This window comes from Centroberyx gerrardi, chromosome 5 (assembly GCF_048128805.1).
Source record: "Centroberyx gerrardi isolate f3 chromosome 5, fCenGer3.hap1.cur.20231027, whole genome shotgun sequence".
NCBI lineage: Eukaryota > Metazoa > Chordata > Actinopteri > Beryciformes > Berycidae > Centroberyx > Centroberyx gerrardi.
In genome coordinates, this window is record NC_136001.1 from 20382968 (window position 1) to 20407147 (window position 24180).

Genomic DNA, 24180 nt, shown 5'->3' on the forward strand with positions numbered 1-24180 from the left:
TGGCATTTGTCAGAAGTTCCAGTCTGAATAGTAGATCTGACTATGCAAATGTCTTTATTTGAAGGAGCTATGGTGAAAGCTGGCATGACTCAAGGCTTAAGCTGGTCTTTAGGTAGCTAGTTGTATATTATGTTATAGTGCAGCTGGTATAGTCATGGATACATGCATCCCTTTTTCTGGTTGAATGTAGTATTATTGCATAACTAAAGGCTACAATCACATGGTGCATGATGCAAAGATGAGTGAACTTCTGAAGGCAAAGTTTGAACAAGCTTTTCATCTGAATGCTACTATTTTCACTGGCATGTTGGTTACATGGCTTTTACATGACTTGTTTCATGCCAGTGGTTCTCAATCCTGGTCTTGGGAGTATCACAGCTCTGCTGGATTTCTGTTTTACCTGGTGTCCCAGGTCTCATTCAGCCCCTACACCAGGTGAATGTAATTAACTAGCTGGTAGAATAGAGAACCAGCAGTTGTGGTACTGCAGGACTAGGATTGAGAACCACTGTACTGTCGATGTAAGAGCCCAACAGAACCTGCAGAGTCCTGTGAAGAAATTTAACAGACCAAAGGTGAAGACAAGTATGTTGAAATGGAAATATTTGCTGATTAATGCATAAATTAGCTTGGTGACAGTAATACTAGAACTAGTGCTATTTTAATATAGCATTGTGATAATGGAGGACAATATGGCTTAGATATGTACATTTCAGACAAAAAGAAAACCCAGGACGTTTTGAAATGAATTTGTAGCACAGAATACAAAAGTTACAGAGGGATGAATAATTTCAGGGACTAGTAACACTAGCTCATGGACCAGTGGTGGTTTTCATTCTAGACATTTAATGAGGGACTATTTTACACCTGAGATGCAAGGTGAATGCAATTAACTCCAATTAACGTCCTGGTAGTTCGTTAGGTCCCGTGGATTAGGATTGAAAATCACTGCGACCAACATATTAAGATTCAGTGTTAATTTTGTGCACCAATTTAAAAGTTATTTGACAAGCAGAGGGTCAAAGATACAGTTGATGCACTTCCTGCGTCTCAGCGCCACAGATTTTATGTGCGTAGTCACAATCAGAGCAAGGTTTTAGAGCAATAACCGAAACGGTACATGCTCACGTACCAAAAACATATTTTATGCAGCCCATGTTCACATGCAGGAACCTACAATTGAAAATATCTGTTGCATGTGTAGGTCAGATAATGAATGGGCCAAATGTCTTGACACGGTTTGAGAGGACGGACGGATTCTTCCACCACAAGTCGTACGTTTTGGATATTCACAAAAAAAGCCCGTTCATATTTATTCTCTGGAAGCGGCGAGAACCCCTTCACTTGTACTTCTGGGTTACACTTAGGATGTTTTATAGTATATCTGTTAGACTAATGCCTAAAAAATATTAGACTCGGTTGGGTTAGATTTATTATAGACTGGTTAGACTCCATTTCCAGCTACGACATTTAGCCCCGCCCAACACCCGTCCCCCCTCTGCTAGGGGGCGATGAGGAGCCTGGCTGCTGCACGTTGAAGACACCACAGAAGAAGGAGTGGGATTGTAAACACAAGGATATGGCTGACGAGAGGGGTGGAGGTGACAACAATATCAACGACAACATGGGCAATCAGTTACAGCTCCTACCAGGTAACAGCTGAACTTCAGCTTAATCCAAGAGATTTCCTAGTATGCTAAGTGATTCATTAGCAAAGCATCTGTCCTCGCATCTAGCTGACTGTTGCACAAAAGGCCACTCAATGATCACAACCTGACTGGCAGATTTTCGAAACCTAACGTTACGCTTTCGCTTTCTCCATATAATTTCATGTCAGTTTACCGGTTAGTAATCAAGCTGATCATTTTGCAACCGTAGTTTGGTTAGGACAGACTCAGCCGGCTAAACCAACCTCCTCAATTTAAACTAAGCTCCCTTCAGTCAGATCACGACTTTTCGTTCTTGATGTGCCATTACAGAAAATGAAGAAGAGGAGGAGGATGACATGGAGACTGAAGACCGAGACAGTGAGGACGCAGAGAAGCCCAGTATCATCAACTTTGACCCCAGTCTTCCCACGTCACATGCTGTGAGTGATGGCACAGATTTCCTCTAACCCTAGCCATCACCTCACTAGATTTTGCCCTTAAGCAAGTCAGCTGTGTTTCAGACACAAGTGTTTAATTACATAGCTGTCATACTTGTGCCTTCCCAGTGTTTAGCTCTAATAGATGTCTACAGTTGTTACAGTGTTGTGTTCCCCACTGTCCCCTCTGGTGGCAGTACTTGGGCTCAGACATGGAGGAGTTTCACGGCCGTACGGTCCACGATGACGACAGCTGCCAGACCATCCCGGTGCTGCCACACACCGCCGTGATGCTGGTGCCCGGCCAGACGCTGCCCCTGCAGCTCTTCAGGCCGCAGGAGGTCAGCATGATGCGGAGTGTCATCCAGAGGGACCGCACCTTTGCTGTGCTCGCACACAGGTACCCATCAATGGAAAGATGATGATATCCAGTGATAATGATTGCATACTGCTCGCCCTGGAAAGAGATATAGTTTTTTTTTTTTTAATTATTTGAAATTGATTACTTTATCTGATATCCTTCACTACAGCGACTCAGCTGAGCCAGAGGCGGAGTTTGGGACAACAGCTGAAATCTATGCATACCGGGAGGAGCAGGAGTACGGCATTGAAACAGTCAAAGTGAAAGCTGTAGGGAGGCAGAGATTCAAGGTTCATGAAATAAGAACTCAAGCAGATGGGTAAGTTGAAATTGCCTCATAAACCAAAAGCTTAAAGATTAGGACAATTGAATGAGAATAGCCTTCTATGAATAGACATGGATGCTGTGTGGTTTAGTGCTCAAATGGTATGCATGTGATGGAGTAAGCCAGTGGTTCTCAGTCCTAATCTTTGGGACCCAGAGACCTGCTGGGTTTCATTCTAACCATCTAATCAGCGACTATTTTACTCCTGGGATGCAAGGTGACTCCAATTAACTATAATTAACCAGGATTGAAAACTACTGGAGTAAACTCAGGTGTGTGTGTGTGTGTGTGTGTGTGTGTGTGTAGTATGTGTAGCTTGAGCAGCCCCAAGATGTCACTGCAATTCATTTGTATTTTTTTTTTCAAAGGAATAATTCAGTATTTTGAACCCTGGGCCCAAATAACATTTTTTCTGTCATGATCCCTATTAGTAGAAACCATAACTTCACTAGCCGCCTGCTCCGCCCGTCCAGGAACCCCCCCCCCCCCCCACTGTACTGCAATAGAAACCTAGGGGCATACGTGACAGTCTTTGATAAACATTGTTTTGCAAAACACAATGCTCACAGTATAATCATACCGGTGTCAGTATGTTATCTTGAAAAATTGTAAGAAACCGAGCTTTCAGACAATAGTTGTGTTCTATTTGGATAGGAACATTTTTTTCTCAAACACACACTACCTTCTAAACCGGTGTAAGCATCCACGAGAGCCAGAAGAATCCAAAAATAACTGCTGATAGAAAGCTCGGTCCTCAAGGAGGCTGCCATCACATTAGAAGTGTGATGGCAGCCAGTTTTTGACCAGCCCCACCTTGCGGCCCAGTATCTAGTCAGGATTACCATCACACCTTGCACCTAGAGGGCAGAATAACTCTTTTCACTGTCTGCTAAGAAAGGAGAACGGAGAAGATCAGATCAGTTTTCAACCAAGTACATGTGGGAAGCGTAACTCTCATTCCTGGAGACTCAAGATTTTGTGTCAGATTTATGGGTTGTGACTCGTTCTTTAAGGAGTTCAATGGAGTAGTAACATAGCAGTGCTTATTTTTGGTGTTAAAATAGTCCAATACTGACGAGAGATGATTCAGTTTTTTTTTTTTTAAGCGATGTTGGTTACAAGAACATGCTAAGCTCATACTCTGTGCTCCCCCATGCTGCAGGGTGAATCATGAAAGCATGGCTGACTATCTTTGTACCAGGCCTCCCACTGACAAAACTCATAGATCATGTCCATTCAATTCCACCTTTGCCCAGGAAATCGTATAGGTTTGCTGTCCATGGCACTGAGTCACTGAGTCTTCATAAAGACACATTTCCCTCATTTCCTAGTTGTTACTATGTGACGCACAGGGGCGTCTGACTGTCGTAATCTTTTTGACCTCTTGTTGTAATGCTGGTGGTGTCGTGCGCTGCGGGTGTCCTGCCGCTCAGAGGAAATGTCTCGAAGGTGTTTTATTTGAATGCTGCTCCCTTCCTCTCTGAATGTTGAGCCTGGGATTACGGATCATTGAACTTGCCATCTGTTACAGAAACAAACATAAAGGAATGATGCCAGTGCCATTGTCACAGGGCCCGTGACCTGTAGAGTAAGATGCCTACACCACATACACACCTGCATCAGCCTTCATTTCTATTTTAACATCTAGTCTGTGTGTTGCTTCCCGCGTAGTGTTAAATGTAGTACTATTATTCTATCGGCTTCCAGCACCAGTCACTGTCGGGACGCCCACCGTCAATTGTAGTTTAATCATACTGATGAAATGATAAGGAGATTTGAAAACTCGCACATGTGTGTTTGTTCTACCTTTCTTCTTGCACTTTGTACCTCTGTTTAGACCCAGAGACTGCCGCACCCAGCCATCATACATGTATGATGTCAGCTATTTTTTGGATTCTTTGTTTATCTTTGATGTGTGTGCGTTTGTGTCTTTGCTAAAGGCAAATAGAGATTAAATATTGCATGTCAATTTTGAGTCTTGGTGGGATTGAAGTATAAATCGTTTTAAATGCATATTCTTATGCAGCAGCTGTAACATGATCAACTGGCGTGCAGGGTCACACTATTTTTTATTACCTATATCTTTATCTCTCCCTCCCTTCCTGTTTTTCTTCCTCTCTGCTAGCATCAGACAAGCCAAGGTTCAGATCCTTCCCGAGCGGATCCTTCCAGATCCCCTCACTGCAGTGCAGCTAACGCCCCTCTCCAGGCTCCACATGCACCCCTCCTCTAGACCCGCGGGCCAGAGCTGCAAACAGGCCCAGTGTTGGTGGAATACCTACCGCCAGGTCAGACACACACACACACACACACACACACACACAACGTATAGCCTATGTGCAGCAGTCACAAACAACACGTCTTGTTATTGCAGAATTTGATATTAACAATTACAATCTCATCTAGCAGTTGTTACTATCTGCATACACATGCAGTATATAGCACTGCAATGCCTAGCTGTTTTACCTTACAGTTATACATTCCACCTTTCTCTTAATCCAAATGTATGGAGCCTGAACAGTCCAACAGGTCTGTTTATTCAACAGAATAACCCACATGACAAGCCAGTTGTGATCTCCCTCCTTCTCTGTCTACTTACTTCTCAATTAGGTCAGACTAAGGCCTTGTGTGTTGCTGATAGTAACTGGTAAAATCATATATCGTGGCATTGTATTCACAATATGTGTTACAGAAATGCCATTTTATTTGTTAGTGATGGGAGTGTGGGAGACATGGTGTGGAGAACAAGGGAGTGGGGACGGCAGCAGAGAAGGTTAACTGTTTAGATGTTGGAGTGCTTAGAGAAAAGCATTGTATATGGAAACTTGGGAGTGAATTGTGAAGGATAAAAGCAAATCTGGCAGCCCTAGTCTTGTTATATGATGTGATATACCTAAATGTCCTTTGCTTATGTGCACTGTGTTTTCCACCACAGAGGAAGTTTCACTGTGCCAGTCTGACTCCTTGGCCACCCTGGGTCTACGCCCTCTACGACTCTGTGAGTGCCGTGGGCTGTGTGTCCTGCTTGGTATTTCCTCAGCTGATAGAAATAAACCGCACATAGAAAATAATGTAAACCATTTTTAAACCATTCAGTTTCCTTTGTTATGCCTTGCAGGAGTCACTTATGAAGAGAGTGAAAAAACAGCTTCACGAGTGGGACGAGAATCTGAAGGATGACTCTCTGCCTACTAATGCCGTAGGTCAGCCTGTGTTAAGATTATTACAGATGGATTACAGACGCGCACACACACACAGACACGTACGTCTCTTTGTTTGTATTATTGTGCTTTCCTTCCTTCCTCTCACCCCCCCTCATTGTCCTTTCCCTCCCTCTTTTCCTTCTGTCTGGTTTCTATCAGACTTCTCCTACAGAGTGGCGGCCTGTCTGCCCATAGACGACGTTCTGCGGCTCCAGCTGCTGAAAATTGGCAGCGCCATCCAGAGACTTCGCTGTGAGCTAGATATCATGGACCGGGTAAGCCCTCCCCCCTCCCCTCTCCCCCCCCAAGTCTTAGTACCATACAAATGGCCATGGCTTTCGTTCTGGTATGATGAGATCTGATGTTCCTCCTTTTGTTGTACTTAGTCAAAGGCAGACTGTTTCTCTTTCCTTTCTCTAATGTCCCGTGGTCTATTTAGTCGTGCCTGTCAGGACCTAATAGATACTTTTGTTGGTCCCTTGATATTATAGTCCAAAGTTGGCCTTTCACAGATGAATGGGCTTCAAAAGTCTTTTGGGGACAAGGGAGGGGCATGATGAGTTTATAGCAAGTAACAGTGAATTAGAGTAGCTGAATAGCTGTCGTTATAGTTCTTTGATACATTTACTCTTTAAAAGACATATTTGGTGGATATTTGCCAAAGAGACATTCATAATTAAATTAAAATGCTGATTATTATTATTATTGATGGATTTATCAGATATTTCCTTTCCAGATATTGCCATCAGCATCAGACCCAAAATTCTTTAGCAATTGGGTCCTCATGCCTACACATAGTGATAATCATCTATCAGCTATATCCAGATGTAGATTTGATCTGAGGGAGAGATGCTACCCAGACTAGAGGTCTTAGACAGTGTTAAAGCACCTCTCGTTTTATCTTGCCCCCCCTCACCTCTCAGCTAACATCCACATACTCACATAACACACACAACATAAACAAAGTGCTCTGGCCTGTGTCTTCTTGCCTGCCTCAGTGCTCCGTACGAGAGGACTCATCGTCTAACCGTATCCACGAGCAACCTTTTTTCCCCCTACATATAATTTCAATAGGTGATGATAAAATACATGTTTCACTTAATCAGGCCTAATATATAGGTATGTGCTGCTGTGGACAAGCCCTTTTTTATTTCACTTTCTGCTTGTCATCAGTTACCAACAAAACAGCGCATTCAACTTAAAACGCCCCTTGAGTTATAAGCCACTATAAGATAGGACGTACCCACATGCACCAATCAAAACCAGATTTGGATTTATACTTGGCCCTAGTACATAAAATTTGATGGAATTTAATTAACTAGATTGTGATTAAATGTATCCTGCTGCTACATTTTAAAATGCCTCTGTAGCCATTGCTCATTACAGTACTCGACATCGGAGGCAAGTTTCATGATGATTGGACAAATAAGCCCTCCCATTAGAAGCTGTGAATGCCTGTCTGATTAGTCTATATATCAAGTTTGCCACAAAAAGGTAAAAAAAAAAGAGTTTTTTACCCTTAATAAATTGATATATTACTGTGTTCAGGTGCATATACTGCTGGATTAATTATTATTGAATCATTGTAAGGTCTCAGAGCTTGTTAGTACTGTTACATTACCTGAAACATAGATGCTCTGACTAGATGTGTGATGTGATTCCTAAATGTGTCTGCCTATTGCTGCTGAGTTTTTCCTGCCCTCTGATGGAAGATAATAGGCCTCCCCAGTGGAGGAAGTCACATTGGTCTCACTGATGACCTGAGCTCACCTAATCTGGCCAATTACTCTTACACAACCATAAAGAATGGGAGGTGTCTTGCAGCGTTATTATAGCAGCCATAGTTAGCTGCAGCAGCGGGAACATGCTGAACCATTTACTGTGCATTTCCTGTTAACTGTCATTTTCTGTCCTCCTCAGTGCACTTCACTGTGCTGTAAGCAGTGCCAGGACACAGAAATCACCACAAAAAAAGAGATCTTCAGGTGAGACTTGAGAGGACTCATTTCCTCCACCACACTCCTGAAGAACAACTCCCTGAACGCTCTCCGTTCACCTCTCTGTCCTTTTCTTTGCAGACTCGAGTGTGAAAAAGGCACTTATTGTAGGTCTTTTATTTGAATGCAGACTCAGTACTGTGGTGTTTGGTTAATGTTCTGGGCCTTGTAGATTTTCAGAGTTGTCTCTTTGTTGAAGTCCTCGTTAGTGCTTATTTTTTGGTTAGTTCTATGAATAGCCTGCATCTCTTTATATTTCAATGGCAGGCAAAAACATAGGCTGCATTTTATTTTAGCATTTTTCAAAGAACTCTCATCTATAGTAGTTTGGAGAACGAAAAAACGTATTGAAACAGTCTCAGGGCGGGACTGGACAAGAAAGAAATTTGCACATATTTGCTAAGTGCTTTGGTGTAAAGCCTAGTTTTTACGTATTCGTAGAACCTCTCATCTCTCTACTCATTAAATTGTTAAAATCAATGTTGATTTGACTGTCTGGCAGTTACATAAAACCTGTCTGGGGTTACATCATAAACACAAGTAGCGCTGCTCCACACCTCAGCACTCGCTATCTAAGGAGTTGTCTCATCACAAAGGAGAAGTACGCACACACACACTTATGTAATGTAATTTGCTGAGAGTGTATGATGTGTGATAGTTATGTGTGTGTCCTAGAGCGACACACAAAACCCCAAGCACCAATGAAGTTGGCCAGACCCCTGCTGTATGTTTATGGGAAAAAGTTGTGTGCTGCATTGCCTGAGAACATCGAGAACATCCAGATCCTCTGAGTGAATGACTGATGATGTGTTTAGTAGATTATCTGAGGTAGACATTCAAAACATGACGTGAAAAACTCTCCCTCATGAATGAAACACGGAAACTTATGTGCCCAAACCACAATTGGAGTGCAGTATAGTGCTTCCTGAGAGGAACACAAAAGCCAAGGACTACAAAAGGCTCAGTCGTTATTTTCTTTGAAGTTTAAATTTACATTTGAGGCACTTATTTGACACCGGTATCCAGAGTGACTCATAACGAATGAGCGTTCTCTCTAACCACTAGTCCACCTTGAGACCATCCTTGAGAGAGTTTGTCTACCAAAGTGGCAAACCTCTTCATAACGAATGTCTCTACATCTGTGGTTGTTGTGTTCTGTTGTTTGTCTTTGACTACAGCCTCCACTAAAATAATAATGATTGCTGATAATATAATTAGTCTGCCTTCCCTCTGCCTGCAGCCTGTCTCTGTACGGCCCCATGGCTGCATACGTCAACCCTCACGGTTACGTCCACGAAACCCTGACTGTCTACAAAGCCAACAACCTCAACCTGGTCGGCCGGCCATCCACACTGCACAGCTGGTTTCCGGGGTAACTCCGTCTCTATACACACGACATTCAGCTCACATTCCTCTGCTCACTGGTGAATATTACAGCGCATATAAATATTGACCGATACAACTATACTGGGCATTCAGATGCTTTTGCAAACATAGCTCTCTAATAGACAGACATACCACTGACGTACTGCGGCGGAGGTCTTGACAAATGCTTCATTACTATATTTGGTCTAGCCTTAATCCACACCGGACCTGCCAAATGCCTGAAATGAAAAGCCTCCGCCCCGCCTGTGCGCTGTCATGTTTGGCATGCTAATGGTTTATTTCTTGGCACCTTGTTTCATTGAAGTTTATCAGAGGCGCATCTCTCCCCGTCTTGTTAGTATTCCAGAGGGCCGGGGTCATTGTGCGACACCAGGCTTGGCAGGAGAGCAGCAGGGGAGCTCTCTGCGACAGTACAGTCTCCCCAGAGCTCTCCGTAGTTACGTAACCCTCCATCACACCGCTCTTCTCATAAATGGCACAGAGTTCCATTTCCTGCCAGAAAATGCATTTGCATCAGTGTGAACCTACTTAAATCCCTGACTGGTATAGTTTTGTCTTATTTGAAGAGATGGTTCAGGATTTTACGAAACCCGTCAGTATCTTCTTTCAGTCCATCACTGTTTTGGGTAGTTGGAGATATTTTGTTATTGAATAGCAGAAGGCGATGGCTTGTGTCAGCTACCGAAAACCATTTCTCTCAAAAGCATATTGTTAAAGCATGTACTTGTGGAACTTTCCAAAGGCTGGCTGAAAGATTCTTCTGAGCTGAACAGATGTTAGATGTGAGATGTATCTTATTTAGTTACGAGTGCATCTGGCTTGGCTTCCATTGTTCCCCTGCGAAAGGGCTACAAGGGCTCTTGACTTAAGAAATCAATGGGAGTAAATGGAGATAAGAGAAGGGGATTGCACTAGTTTAGCTACTTCTCTAACTTCTGTAGAGAAACTTTTGCTGTGGTTGTCTGTTGGTGAGAATATGAATGATAATAAAGCCTGCAGTAAGTCCTCTGTTCTGCAGAGCTGTAACTGACTTGAGTGCTACTGGAAAACGTCTGCCATGAACTTGTAGATGTTTATTTAATCAGTAAGCTAGGAGAGGCTGTGATATCACTGTAAAGCGCTGCATTGAGTGGCTTACTGCTTTTATAAAATGGCAGTAGAAAGAACACAATTGTTCCATACATCTTTTATTTTTAATGGATAATACATGAATAGAATAATAGTTAAATGTTTAACTTCCGTCTAGTAATATAGTTCTTGAACAGTAGCTAAATAACATGGTTGCTAAGCGACACATAAATACCAGTATGAGTGGTCATTTTTGGGTATCACATGAATATTTCAAACTGTTATGGGATCACAGGTGTTTTACAACATTCTCAGCCAATCAGAAATGAGGATTGAAAAATGTGGCTGACAATGGAATCCCTGCTTTGCTCCCAGGTACGCCTGGACGATCGCTCAGTGCCGGACCTGCGGGTCTCACATGGGGTGGAAGTTCACAGCCACCAAGAAGGACTTGTCTCCACCTCGTTTCTGGGGTCTGACTCGTTCGGCCATGCTCCCCCGTATCCCGCAGAGCGAGGGGGACGAAGGCGGGGAGAGCTCTCGCCTCTTCTGCCTGTGACATTCGACCACCATTGACCCCACCCACCCCCCACCCCCCACCCCCCAACCCCCAACCCCCAACCCCCAATCCCCAACCTGGATCTTCAATCACTCTCTGACTGCGGTTACTTTTTAGTAATCAATGCATCACACACAGCCTGTCACCCATGGCAGCAAATCCATCATATTAGTGGAAAGGTCATTCAGCCTTTAAATGGCACACTAAGAGCCAATAAGAGTGGGATGGAGATAGTGATTGTTCTTCAATGAGAGGGAACTAGTGAGAAAATTCAGTACATTGTGATAGAGATAGAGAGAATAAGAGATTGAGCAAATTGATTCAGCAACATGAGTAATGGTAGTCATAGCATGCGGCTTCCTGATCTGCCCTCCTATTGCTGCCTACCCAGCTGTTCTCTTGGCTGCTGAAGACACGTACACACACACGCACACACACACACCATGCTTAATGCATAACTATATTGTCTCCCAACTCCTTTCCTCGGTATGATGGATAGTGTGACTGCATGCAGCTGAGATAGAGATGTACTTGGAGAAGATGACCATGTTAGCCTCTTCAATCTGTTGTAAAACCAACCAGTCAATAGAAATCCACTTGGAATTCAGATCCTTCGTGCTTTTCTCAGATTTGTTTTCTTAAATTATTTCAGCTGCCACAGGTCAGAAGAAGAGGTAGACTCTCATGTATGACAAATTGTGTCATGCATGAGAGTCCAAGAAACTGGTGGTTTTGATTCTTTGTTCAAGATTGAATTCGGGTGTATTTTTGTATGCATAGCGTGAGATTGGAAGTGACTTTAGCATACTTTTCCATGTGTGCAGATATGTGCTTTTTATTATCACACAATTTTTTGTCAAAACAAGGTGTAATATACTTGTAGATTGGTATCTATTTTGTAGAGAATGAAGGCTCATTGTACTGCAATGTGCCTCAGAAGACGAGCATTATCTCTGGTTGCTTCATATGAGCAAGTGAAAATTAGAGATGGCTCGGTGCGTCATGTCAGACTGTTTGAGAAAGGTCAAAGCTAATTAAGCCAGAGAGTGGGGAGATTAATGGCCCTTCTTCTGTTTGTTATTTGTTTGTTCATGTTGTGTGGCATGTTAAAATGCTGTGCCTATGCTCCAGCTCAATGTCTTTTGGATTTGAGTTTGGTAAATCATTGAACCACAGACATGAATGAAAAATAGTAAATGGCAAAGCGATGATAAGATTTACCTGTTTAAGTTTTTCTAGACAACCCTACTGGGTTCTAATTTCTCAGTTTTCAGAATTTAACTTCTTGCAAGTTTGTTGCAAGGTTGCTGGCTCGCGTTTGTATAAATGTGACTGTAAATAAGAGGCAGTGATAGTGATTATTGTCTGATATAACCGGTGTTCTACTGTATGTAGAATCTGACTCTTATTTCTCATAGCTATTCATTTCACATATTGGAGCATTGTCAGAAAGTAATTGTTCACCAATAAGCAGAGTAATCTAATGCAATAAGAAACTGTCTAGAATGTGAAGATGTTGGTCTTTCTATCACACAATCACGGTGTGCCATAATGAAACGTTTTCGGATATTTTATTGTAAAGGGCAACACCATTCAGTTAAAAAAAATCTTACATGTTATTCTTATGGTTTCATCCCCAGAAAGTCCCCAGAAAGTCAACCTGACTATTATCATTTTCACATTTGCAATCTTGTCCTAATAATTCCCTGTTGGGCTGCACATTAATGTCATATCATAAATTAATGGACGTGACAAAATCTCTTGTTTTTGGACAAGGGACCAAGTGGTCTTAGTGGTTTTCACCAATACTGACTGAGCTGTCCTAAGGCATAGGAATAACATGTAAAATCTGAAATCCAATGGTATTCCCCTTTTGATAATATTCTCTATCATATCTCTGACTTAATGTTAGCCAGGCTGCCAGATTTCCATACACCCCTGACAATAATATGATGCTTCACTGAAGGAATCAGTAGCCTGGTTCCAAAGCTTGTTTGCTTGTTTTTCCATGCCATTCAGTGTACCACCAAGTGAAATAAAAATACAGTTATACTGTGACTCCCTTCTTATCTTCCCTCCATGTGTCTGCTGAGATATTGGATGAGTTCAGATAGGTGAGGAACGACCTGCAGAGAGCATTATACAGACAAAGGAGAATTTCAGGTATTTATGACTAAGAGGACAGCGAGAGATGTAAATGTGACAATTCAAGACAGGACTCAAATGTGTGTGCCTGTGTGTAAGACTGGGGATCATGCTGAGGTGATGAACATAACAATCAGGTGTACGGGTCTATGATAATCTGTTTTCCCAGAATTGTTAAATGTTCAAATCTATCTATCAACACGTGCTGTGATTGTGGGTGTGTGTCCGCATGTGAACTTCCACATGCATTTGCACCGCATTTGTTTATCCCATGCAGATACATGTGCAGCATAGGTTAGCGCAGCGCCTTTCTTGGCAGAAAAGGTGGCTGTTTTGTATGCTGGCATAGTGAGGGGCTGATGAGTCTGAGAGCGGGTGGCTACGGTTTGCCTGGGAGGGAGCTAGGTTGGCCCCTGGGCCTCTTTGATCATGCTTCAGGAGATGTGAGGGGCCCTCAGAGAAGAGCAATTACAGGAAAGAAGATGACTGGGTTTGGGACATGGACAATGCGTGACATCCCAGATCTTGCGAGCTGAGCCCAGTAAGAAAAATAGTCGCCACTTGACCTGCTCTGGGGCTTCAACAGTTGTTGTGCCTCTCTGCTCTAATTCTCTCTGATCCAGTCTCCTGTTCCTTGAAAGCGTCTTATAATGTGATTTTACTCCATGGCACAACATCTCTAAAACTCTGATTCTCAATAGAAGTTCTTCATTAGTCTGTGATGCTGATTCATCCATCTCTCTCACTGACTGTCTTTCTGTCTTTCAGTGTTCCTTCTGTCTTCCTCCTCAGGTCTGACCAGTAATTATACATCTAAATTTAAAATGTTGTGCCAAGCAAAGAGATCATGGTTGTTAGCTTATGTTTTTTGCTTTTTGGTGAGTGTGGCACTTATTCTTGTTGTGGCCTTTGTGGCTTTAACAGTAGAAAAATGAGAAAACACTGTATATTGTTATGGGCTAGAATAGAGTCATTAATGTCTAATGTAAGACCTGATGATATTGTGTGCTTGTTGCTATATTCATACATGTGTACCAATAGGGCTTATTATTTTCAGTTACAGCTAATGTGTGTGTTGTGAACAGTCCCTGAAGCTAGCTTGATGCTATTCTTTGGGCTTGTGTACAGTTCAGTTTACTCATAATTAAGGATTTCTGAAAATAATATAGTGTGCAACCATTGATCCGGTGACATATGGTGAAATAAACATCTATTTTGATCAGACACTAACCTTTCTTCCAGGAACTAAAAAAAGAATAATGCATGTTTGTCTGAGGAAGACAAAGAAATAAAGTGAGGAGTGAGAGTAGATGGAGATGGTGTTCTTTACATGAGTAGTTGATTTATCTACTCTACTTATCTACTCTGCTACTGTGCGTCCAAAAGTCATATGGTCATCAAGAGTCAGCAACTTTGAGATACATCGTTCTGACGCATGTACGCCATGTGGGTCATTTCGGTGATATATTGGAAATTAAATTGAATCTCAATATTTCATTCCACATGAATATGTTGTGATGTATAACACTGATATGCTGATTATTTTCATCCATAGATGCTTAATAATAATCATAATAAAGTTGTATTAGGAAATACAGGTGACACATCACAACCACAACAAAAACAAAATAGGAAAACAATAATAAGAATACCGAACCACTGGGTTTAAGGCTATTTATAAACTCCAGACATTGTCAAGAAGGTCAAGACATTCAGTCATATCAACATTCTCAGCCAAAACTGACATCATTGTGGCTGCTATAGTGATACTAACAAAAACCTTTCTGTAGTCTCTATAGCGACTGCTCTGTTATTACACAGGCAACAGAGCGCTAATGGCCTGCCGCTGATGTGGTCAAAATGTTTAGTGTCCTCCCTCTTTCTGATCAGCTGGATAGGTCATGATAGCTGTGCTACCTTTGTCCACGTGGCCACTGAATAAGACAAAGCAAATAGCAGCTGTTTTGGCAAAAATGGTGCGGTCATATATTCAGTTTAGATCCACTCAAGTAGATTGCATAATTCAGACTACAGACATTTTCTGTACATCACCTTTCTGGCTGTGGCAACCTCTGTTATGCTGTTCCTTGAATGTGACAATCCTAAATGTGGAAATGTTGTGGTTGTCAACATTCTTGGTCACTCTGTAGTTCAGCAGACCAGGCACATACCATGTGTCCCATATCACAAGTTTGAATCTGGCTTATGACCTGTCAGAAGCCCAAAATCTCCCATTTTCTGTCTCTCTCCACTACATGCTGTCCAATAAAGTATAAATGGAATAATTAATTAACAAAGAGGAAAACAACCCCCGCTAGTAGCAGACAACACTGTCCTCTTTTATCATCTCTACATACCATGGATGATAATAGTGAGAGATAATCTACTGCACTAGGTGGCTCAATGCAAACTGATTTCTGTATAGTGTTTTAACATAATAGTCATGAATAATATGTTCTTACTTTTTCATTGGTGCATTTTCAAAAATGTGTGTGATATAATACACAAGTAAAAGATAAAGCAATTGTGAGAATTGTGCACCTTTATTCCAGAGCACAAACAACAATATTTTAGAAATCGGAAAATACAATGACAATCTAGGATAAACAGAGCAGCTTATCATCACTGAGCACATCCATAAAAGCAATAACTATTTTCACAATTTTAAAAATACCATATGGTTCATTGACCTTTATTGGGGGCACATCTCTCTCCACACTTTAAAGAATGCATTTATATTTGTTCCATGTGATCTTAAGGAAAATACAGCTCTGTTTTGGGGTTCAGCTAAAAGACTGCTTGATAAGGTTAGAGTAGTGTTGATGTGGTTTGTCTCACTATTTGTAAAAGGGTTCAATTTAGAAAATAGACCAAGTAGGCCTATAGATAGATCCTGGACCCTCAGGAGTCAGAGCTCAACTCAAACTCAAAGGAAATGATACTATGATTAATTTATTTTTTCCCCAAAATACCAAGAAATTTGCAAAGAAACAATACATTTAGGTTCTTGGCTGGAATAAGAAGTGTGACATTATCTAAACTTTTTTCTCACATTCTTAGCCTTACTTAGCTAGTCCAATTAATTAATTAAATCTTTTTGAAAAGGCATAAGCTTCCTCTAGTCTAAATCCAGCTTCTTCTTTTAAAATTCAAGGGTAAATCTAATTTTGGAATGACCAGATCAATATAATTTAGGGTGGGTAATTAATGCTGTAAATTTAGCAACCTTTACTTCTGACACATTCCTTTGCACTGATGAACACAAAACTAGGCAAACTCTCCACCTCCAATGTCAGAGTTTGATGACGTCTACAAAAACAGTTTACAGAGTCCATTTCTATGCTGTTTCCTACCCAAAGAGCGTTGGTCCTATAATCCAACAAAACTATGCCTTTTGCTTTTGTCATCCGTCAACATCCATTATCTGGCGCGCATTTACGCACCGAGGATCAGCTTTTTCTGGTTCCATGTGGGTGAGTGTTTCTGAGAGAAGCAATGGGATATCTGACATATCTTCGTCGTGATCTTGTGCGGAACAGCCGTGCAAATGCAGAGAGAGCATGATCAGTTTGGAGGCAGCTCCACTCATCTCTCACCACTCTGCGCACCAGTTTTCCATATAGACTTTAGTTTCCATATAGCCTACAGTTACATTTCCATACTAAAGTGCGACCCTCATTTGGAGTCAGAGGCACTTTTGAAGCTCATGTACAACGAACTGACCCCCGTCGCCTCCTCGTGCAGTGACTCTTTACCCTCAGACCGCCTTTGGTACAGGACTGTCATCAGCTTCTTGGGAAACTGGCCACTGAAGAGCAGGTAAATGCAGGGATTCGCGCAGCTGTTCAGACTGGCCAACAGCATCAGGATGGCGAAAGTCGCAGCTGGAATGACATGACAAGAGTAAACTGTTACATATTTCCAGAAAAGTGTCCCTCGCCAGTCGCCACACATATCGCATTCCTGTCTTTGTGCGTAAATAGCGGTTCTCGGTCTGCGCGCGAAGCTGTGAATTCATGCAACACATATTTTGATAGAAAACCATAAGACACAAAGACAAACCAAAACACATCACAGCTGACTTTCCACGAAGTAGATCAAAATGATCACTTGCCACAAATATTTGGCAACTTACTCTCTTTTGGCGCGTGTGTGTCCCAAACGGACCAAAGCTGGACGGTGAAGAAGGGAGCCCAGCAGATGATGTAAGCAAGCACTATAACCACCGTCATCTTTACCGTCTTGATTCTGGCCTTTGACATCCCGGCCACCCCGCTGGCCCTGGAGGGCAGTGGGAGAGCCACCCCGACGCCGCCTTGGTGCATCTTATGGTAGAGATTGATCTGGATAGCTCTGCAAATGCGCACTTGGCAAACTGCAACAGTTACTATAGGGAAAACGAAAATGACGAGCGTGGTCCAGGTGATGTAAGCCTTTAGACCCCACGGCTGTATAAATTTCGCCCAGCAGTCAAACACTCCGGGTGCAACCTCAACGCGTGAAAAAATGAAAACCTGCGGCAAGCTGCCGAACAGAGAGATCCCCCATGCGATACACACAGGGATGTTCAGCCGTGCGCGTCTCCGCTGGAACTTAACCATGGGGTTGCATATGGCTTGGTATCGGTCGACTGTCATCACCACAATCATGTAAGTTGAGGAAAACATGCCTAGAACTTGTAGGTACTTCACCAGACGGCACATCGAGTCTGGTCCGACGAACCTGTCTGTGATGTTCCACATAAGCTGCGGACACACCTGGAAGAAAGCAACCACCAGGTCCGCCAGGCAGAGGTGGAACACGAAGACGCGCATCCTGGACATCTGCTTGCGCTGTCTCCAGAGGACGAGCAGCAGCCCGGTGTTGAGGATGGCGGCGCTGACGAAGATAACACTGAGCAACGCGATCTCCACTTTAGCCAGGGTCTCATCTCTCGCCACATCTCCCGCATCCATCCCCGCACTTAAGTTACTGTCGTTGAAAGGATGCATTGTTTTCTTGGCGAGAAAATTCAGACTTGCCACCTTGCCGAAAAGCGTGCTGCTGGGGAATAAAGGAATAGACAAATCACATGAAATTTAGCATTTTTGAATGACAAGGATAGTTGTTAAGTTAAAATCCAGAAAACTAGATTTGTAATAGGCCTGGTATGAACAGTGTTGTGACATTTCAACACACTTTCCATTTTGAAGAAAGGTTTGGTCAGCAAAGGTCTTTAATAGCAAATTAGCCTACTCTATAGTCTAATATTAGGCTACATTAAGTTTTAGCGTAGGCTACTTTCTCAAATAGCCTAGCAAACCAAGCCGTCATTTTAAACTAATTTTGCAATGAAATTCCTCAGGTGACATATTAAAGCTGTGAAGTGAAGTTGAATTAAAAGATCTTACTGAGATCTGCTGTGACTGTTTGAGGTTGGTAATAGCCCAATCCTTGTAGACATGTAGGTGGTCTTGCTCGGAAAGTTCTCACAGCTGTTGCCCGGTGTTTTATCTGAGTATGAAGCGGGGTGGAGCAATCATTCAGTACTGGGCGCTAATAGCAACCTATAAGGCAAGCCTGTTTAACTTCCTCGCTTTACAGGTGAATAGTAGACAACCGTGCTGTTTTTTTGTAACTAATCCATTCTGCTCATGAGAAAATATTAATTGTTAGCCTATATAATACTTAAATATTCAGGTCATTCTTATTTATCTACTTTTACAACAGTTTTCAATATGTTTAGCTATTAGGCTAGTAGACACCGTTAATACCCTAACTACTTTATGTTGATTTATAGGGCTAGTCACTTTTTATAGTTCCAAGTTAACAACTAACAAGCAGCCAATAATACTGAATTCATTGCTGCTGTTCTAATTCCCACTAATCATTATCAACCAGTGGCAGTCCATTTTCAAAAAGAACTGCCTTCTATTTGAAATGCACCTACAGGCCATCACCTTTTGTGACAATTAACACTTTAAAAGGAAGTAGGCTTATCATCAGTTTGCTTACATAAACCCATTGGCTGGTAAAAGAAAAGTCACTCACTGGAGACAAGCAAAATGTTGATGCTTTAATTTAGCATCTTTTTTCTAATTAGGTGCACGGTCACGGTCCAGGAGGCAGCTCATCTACCCTAAGGTCGAGATGTCGTCATGCTTCTTTCGACCAATCAGGGCGCAGAATCGTTTGACGTTGCAGGACTTCCAACCGGAAAAAGGAATGTAAACAAAATAGCTGAGAAGAAGAAGTAGCGTTGGTGTCTCTAGATATAAGAAAACTTTTTTTCCCCCCACACTGTTATTGAAATTGTCGATAGCAGTCCTTTTATAAACGATTTTATCTTAATGCACTGGTGAATTTGCCATAAATTCGGCGGAAGAAAACTCTCATCAACGTTAGCCCTAACACTTAGGGATAGCTTGCTGGCTGGCTAGCTAGCTGGCTAATGTCACTACGCTGACAGTTAAATCAACCAACACCAATGCCTCAAGAAGTTCAAGACGAAGGAGAGCAGTCGCTTCCCTTGGTTCGCTCCCTGAACAGTCTAATACAGATTCATGCTGTGTTTTGTAACCGAAGTACCCGTACCGTACGACCAATATGGATAAACTTCCGCGGAGAACCTGTGGCTTATGAGGATTTACAACCAGGAACAGGGCGAAAAATCACCACTTACGTTGGTAAGTCGGCTTTACAAATAACATGCCTATGCATAATGATGTGTATGAGTGCGCTTGTCTTAGATTCTTTAGCTATGCATTTCCTAGACAGATGAGGAATATCTTGCAACCTAAGGACATTTAGCTGGTCCGAAAATGGGCATTTTGAGGTTAGGGTATGGAATAGTTTGGATTAGGGAATTAATCTAAATGAATGGAATGTCTTTACTAGTAGGCTGTGGATGTAATAGTACAAACGTGTTTTTATGTTTATGTGTATTTCCTTGATAGGCCACCCGTGGATGTTCAGAGATGCAGAGACTGATGAGCCACTGAAAGTGAATAGCAAAGAACTGTTCATTCCTAAACCAGCAGAGTGCGGACACGCTACATTTGCCAATATCACTTTACCAGGTGAGATTAGCATGATGAAATATTGGCCATTATCATTATGACCAGTCAGGTGAATTACAGGTAATTCTGAACTACTTATAGATTTAAAAACAAGAGCTCATTCATGTTGTAGTATTTAAGATGACCATCTCTAGACTGTGCAATCTCAGCAAGCTATGGGTCACACTAAGATCTTCTCATGTGCCTACACTGTTATCCTTTTATCTTACTACTGTCCCAATAAAGAAAAAAATACATTGGGAGAGTGGTCTTTGTATAAAACTCTTCCAAACATTTGACAAGCATTTGTGTGACATTTACACAGTTTTCAGCCTCAAGGAACGTGCTCTCCAGGTTGTTCGGCGTCTGGTACGGCCAGAAGACTACAGGAGGTTGGAAATAGCACGGTGTCTCCATGAGGAGCTGGAAGATCAGCCCAGTGTGTTGAAAGACCTCTGGCGCATCAACCAGCAAGTAGAGCAGCACCTGCTAGAGAGGATACAAGGCCAGGAGCCATGATGCTTCAAAGTCAGCAATATGGATATTGTTCACTTTTGGAGAGTGATATTGCATCACACACTCTTAGGAAGCAAAGAGGTCAGAATTGCTGAAAAATGAGATGAGATAAAGTTTCCTTTGGTTAAATCTGGGATAAATCAGCAGCTGGTGCAACAGCTTCTCCACAGATCTCACATTTGCTGCAAAGTAGACTGTCAGTTTGATCAGCTACCTGCCTATCATATTCACTCACTGGCTTTGGAAAATGCCTTCCTGCTTCAGACGACCAAATCTTTATGCACCTTTTACCATTCAGCAAGAGCCATTTTGGTGTCTTCTAATGACAGTATTTGTCAAAAAGAAGAATTTTGTTTTCTCCAAAATGTTATGAAAGACGTATCGTTTTTTAAAAAAAATGAGGATTTCATTGTTCATTCCAAAAAGGCTACCAGAGAAATGGGGACATTTTACATACAATGCTAAACTCTGCTGAAGCTGCCCTGTCCAATGTTAACTCCCTGGAAAAAGCTACAAGGTAAATTGCACAAGACAAAACTTGTAGGAATGTTTTTGCCATGGATAGAGTGTAATAAACAGATTTTCTGTCATCAATACGACAATGTATTTAATGTAACTCAATAAAAAATCTGAGTAGACTGGTAAATATATAGTCACATTTCACTAGCTAAGGAATTTCAGAGAGAAACAGTATATGCAGCTATAGCAGCAAAGCACCTTGTTTTGTTCTCCCAGCTAGAAGCAAGCAAGCTTGTTGATTTAACCAAGGCTAAACTGTTTGGCAATCATCAGCACCCTCTTGCTTATTATGGCATAAAATCTGAACAATAAGGAATGATTATAAGTTAATTTGCCAGGTTAGTCTACTCTGGTAGGTGCAGATCATACAACCACATACATTGCTAACTTGTGACTGTACTACAAGTTTGTGTCTCTTGCCATCTGTATTCCAATAGGACAATATAACCTAGAAGTCACTGGCATGTGGGCCCTATGCTATTATAGCTTCCCTAAGAGTTGATACCTTAAAGGCTTGATTGTAATGTTTTACTATTATTAAGATATTTGGTAGTCATTTTGTGTGGATTAATCATAGCCATAGGTTTCCAGTGTATCTGTAAAGGTACCTTAAACCAGTGGTTCTCAACGTGGGGTCCGGGGACCACCAGGGGTCCTTGAGGAGGTTCCAGGGGGTCCCCAGCTAATTGATGAGTTGTTAAACTTCACCATTATTTCATTTACAAGATGTTAACACAATTAGAGAATGTAGAAGAATGACTGTTTTGATCATAGTTTCACTGTTATCTCTCTGCCTACAATACAGATAGTCATGAGGTTCTGGACAAAATCATGTCAAACAGTAAAAATATTCTCAGATTTGGGTCAGAGAGAAAAAATCTCATCAAATCGGGGTCTGTGGCTCTAATGTGTATTAAATTAGGGGTCTTTGATATGAAAAAGGTTGAGAATCACTGCCTTAAACAACTCAATCTTCTCATCTCATTTAATGACCACTGCCTGAAATCCTCAGGAAAGGCCATCCAAGCATTCTGAAGTCAAACCCCAAAATAACTTTGTCTTTACAGGTTGTGCCATTAGGCTGTCAAACACCCTGACTGAGGAGCTTAGGCTGACAGAGTCAGTGTCATCTTCACACAGCGTTTGTTTTAACCTATTTTTCCCTCATTTGCCTATTTTGTTCTTCTGTGAATCTGTTTTAAATTCATTTATTGCTATTGTATCTCAATGACTTTCATTGTTTGCAAAGCACTTTGTTACTCTTTAAAAAGTGTTATAAAATAAAGAGTATTATAATTTTTTTCTTTGTCAGCCCCCAAAAGTGATTGAGAGTGTTGCATGCATTTGCACTTTTGAAATGCAAGACAGAAGGTTGTGTGAAATGATGAAAGGTTCCCCTCAGCTTAAAAATTGAAATATTGCATAGACTTGCTTAGTTTTTTGCAACCATATTTGATGCTGAGTCTTTCCCACAGTCTGTCCATCAGTCTGTGCTACTCCACATCTCTATCTGCTTTCCTTTTTTTCCCTGAGTCATTTGAGCCAACTGCCTCTGCCATTTTTGCTGGAGTACTGAAGTGCCCTTTCACCTTTATTTAACCACAGTAGGTTTATATGGGCATGGCAGTCAGTGGAGTAACGTTAGCTAAGTTTAACAGAGACATTATATTATAACTAGAATAATTTTTTGAGACCGTTTCCCCTATTTTTTCTGAAAGATTATTACTTGGTATATCCAAATAAAGTTGTACATAGGAGAAAATCTTCAATTATATTTCATTTTTTGCCCCTTAGAGAGTCTGTGCACGCCACTGATGGGGATCCAGTTTTTGCTACAGGATGCTGCGTTTCAACTTGTGAAAACCAGAAAACCTATATCATGGATCTTTTAAGAGGTGGAGGGGGAAACTTCATGAGAGGCTTATGGCAAAACAGCAACTTTTCACAAAACAGATTAAGCATGGCATTTTTGTCAAATAGGATTTTATGAAACATTAAAAATAGAAATCCAAAATGGGCATAGAGGGAAAAAAAGTGATAAACTTTCCACTGTATATCTGTAATGCTGAGTTTCTAGTTGCTTACAGAAAGTGGCAGGCAGGTGTTGGTGATGTCAGTGTTTTACAAGTTAGTCTGAATATCTAATTTCAGCAGACATGGATTATGCTGAATATTTATTTGGTTTGGGAAAAGGAAGTCACACCATTCAAAGTAGTTTTTGCTATTTTTTGCCATGCTTTGTTTAATTAGCTAATAAATTGTGCCTAAAATTCCAATTCCTAGTTCGGTAAAGGTAACTCACATATTTGATTTAAACTATTTATTTTGGGAAGATGACAGCAATGTAACTTTTGGTTTTGGCGGTAAATAACTTTTATGTACTCACTGCGCACACTGAGTAGGAGCCACCAATAAGAGAGTACATAAACCTCCCTCCCTGAAAGCAGATGTAAGCATTTGGTATCTGGGATGGATGGGCGTACAAAACTAACAGATTTTTCACAGCATGTAGGAACACAGCAGCAGACTGCATGAAGTAGCAACAGACTTGAGTTAGTACCAGCCCAGTTTAAATTGTTCTGCTGGGCAGACAAATGGACTGCTAGGGTTTCCTGACTGAACTTGTGTGAGAGAGAGTCTGAGAGACACAAGGATGTCCAGTGTCATGTCAGAGTCCAACATAATACCCAGCTTTAGTATCACCAGAGAAGGGATACTGTTGCTCAACTTGTTGCTAAGCGACAAAGAAACACAATCTATCCTTGTCTGTGTGAGACGAGCTAGCTGTAGTAGAAACATGCAGGCTGGGGAAAAGAAAAAAACCTGGGACTCAAGTCCTTTCAGGCAACAGCAGTGAGTTCTCTGTTAGCTTCATGGGCTTTCTCCTTGCCTCAACATGGATTTGTTTTTGCCGCTGGAAGTCAACGATGTGCATGATGTTACTTTGTAGTTGGAGAAATGATAGAAAGTAACATTCA

At 41.7% G+C, this 24180-nt stretch overlaps 3 protein-coding genes across 3 annotated transcripts; 2 read left to right on the forward strand and 1 right to left on the reverse strand.

Annotated features, from left to right (window-relative positions):
* Positions 1 to 1544: 1544 nt before the first annotated feature.
* crbn (cereblon) lies at positions 1545 to 13043 on the forward strand. The gene is made up of 11 exons (XM_071901941.2): positions 1545 to 1652; positions 1980 to 2089; positions 2284 to 2486; positions 2617 to 2766; positions 4898 to 5060; positions 5708 to 5770; positions 5891 to 5975; positions 6135 to 6250; positions 7896 to 7960; positions 9213 to 9344; positions 10802 to 13043. Exons 1-11 carry the CDS (start codon positions 1580 to 1582, stop codon positions 10983 to 10985), a joined length of 1344 nt encoding a protein of 447 aa, XP_071758042.1. The 5' UTR covers positions 1545 to 1579; the 3' UTR covers positions 10986 to 13043.
* A 3762-nt stretch (positions 13044 to 16805) lies between these two features.
* On the reverse strand, positions 16806 to 18121 carry LOC139913813 (vasopressin V2 receptor-like). The gene is made up of 2 exons (XM_071901943.2): positions 17266 to 18121; positions 16806 to 17014 (listed from the first exon to the last, which is right to left on the reverse strand). Exons 1-2 carry the CDS (start codon positions 18119 to 18121, stop codon positions 16806 to 16808), a joined length of 1065 nt encoding a protein of 354 aa, XP_071758044.1.
* A 1208-nt stretch (positions 18122 to 19329) lies between these two features.
* On the forward strand, positions 19330 to 22502 carry vhl (von Hippel-Lindau tumor suppressor). The gene is made up of 3 exons (XM_071901946.2): positions 19330 to 19795; positions 20066 to 20188; positions 20493 to 22502. Exons 1-3 carry the CDS (start codon positions 19597 to 19599, stop codon positions 20684 to 20686), a joined length of 516 nt encoding a protein of 171 aa, XP_071758047.1. The 5' UTR covers positions 19330 to 19596; the 3' UTR covers positions 20687 to 22502.
* Positions 22503 to 24180: the final 1678 nt, after the last annotated feature.

Excerpts from the sequence above, each read along its gene's own strand:
- crbn (XM_071901941.2), top strand. The coding sequence starts at position 1,580 with ATGGCTGACGAGAGGGGTGGAGGTGACAACAATATCAACGACAACATG. Across the intron at positions 5,771-5,890 it reads TCTACGCCCTCTACGACTCT|GAGTCACTTATGAAGAGAGT; the intron begins GTGAGTGCCGTG and ends TATGCCTTGCAG. Across the intron at positions 9,345-10,801 it reads CTGCACAGCTGGTTTCCGGG|GTACGCCTGGACGATCGCTC; the intron begins GTAACTCCGTCT and ends CTTTGCTCCCAG.
- LOC139913813 (XM_071901943.2), bottom strand. The coding sequence starts at position 18,121 with ATGCATCCTTTCAACGACAGTAACTTAAGTGCGGGGATGGATGCGGGA. Across the intron at positions 17,015-17,265 it reads CACACACGCGCCAAAAGAGA|CTGCGACTTTCGCCATCCTG; the intron begins GTAAGTTGCCAA and ends ATGTCATTCCAG.
- vhl (XM_071901946.2), top strand. The coding sequence starts at position 19,597 with ATGCCTCAAGAAGTTCAAGACGAAGGAGAGCAGTCGCTTCCCTTGGTT. Across the intron at positions 19,796-20,065 it reads AAAAATCACCACTTACGTTG|GCCACCCGTGGATGTTCAGA; the intron begins GTAAGTCGGCTT and ends TTTCCTTGATAG. Across the intron at positions 20,189-20,492 it reads TGCCAATATCACTTTACCAG|TTTTCAGCCTCAAGGAACGT; the intron begins GTGAGATTAGCA and ends ACATTTACACAG.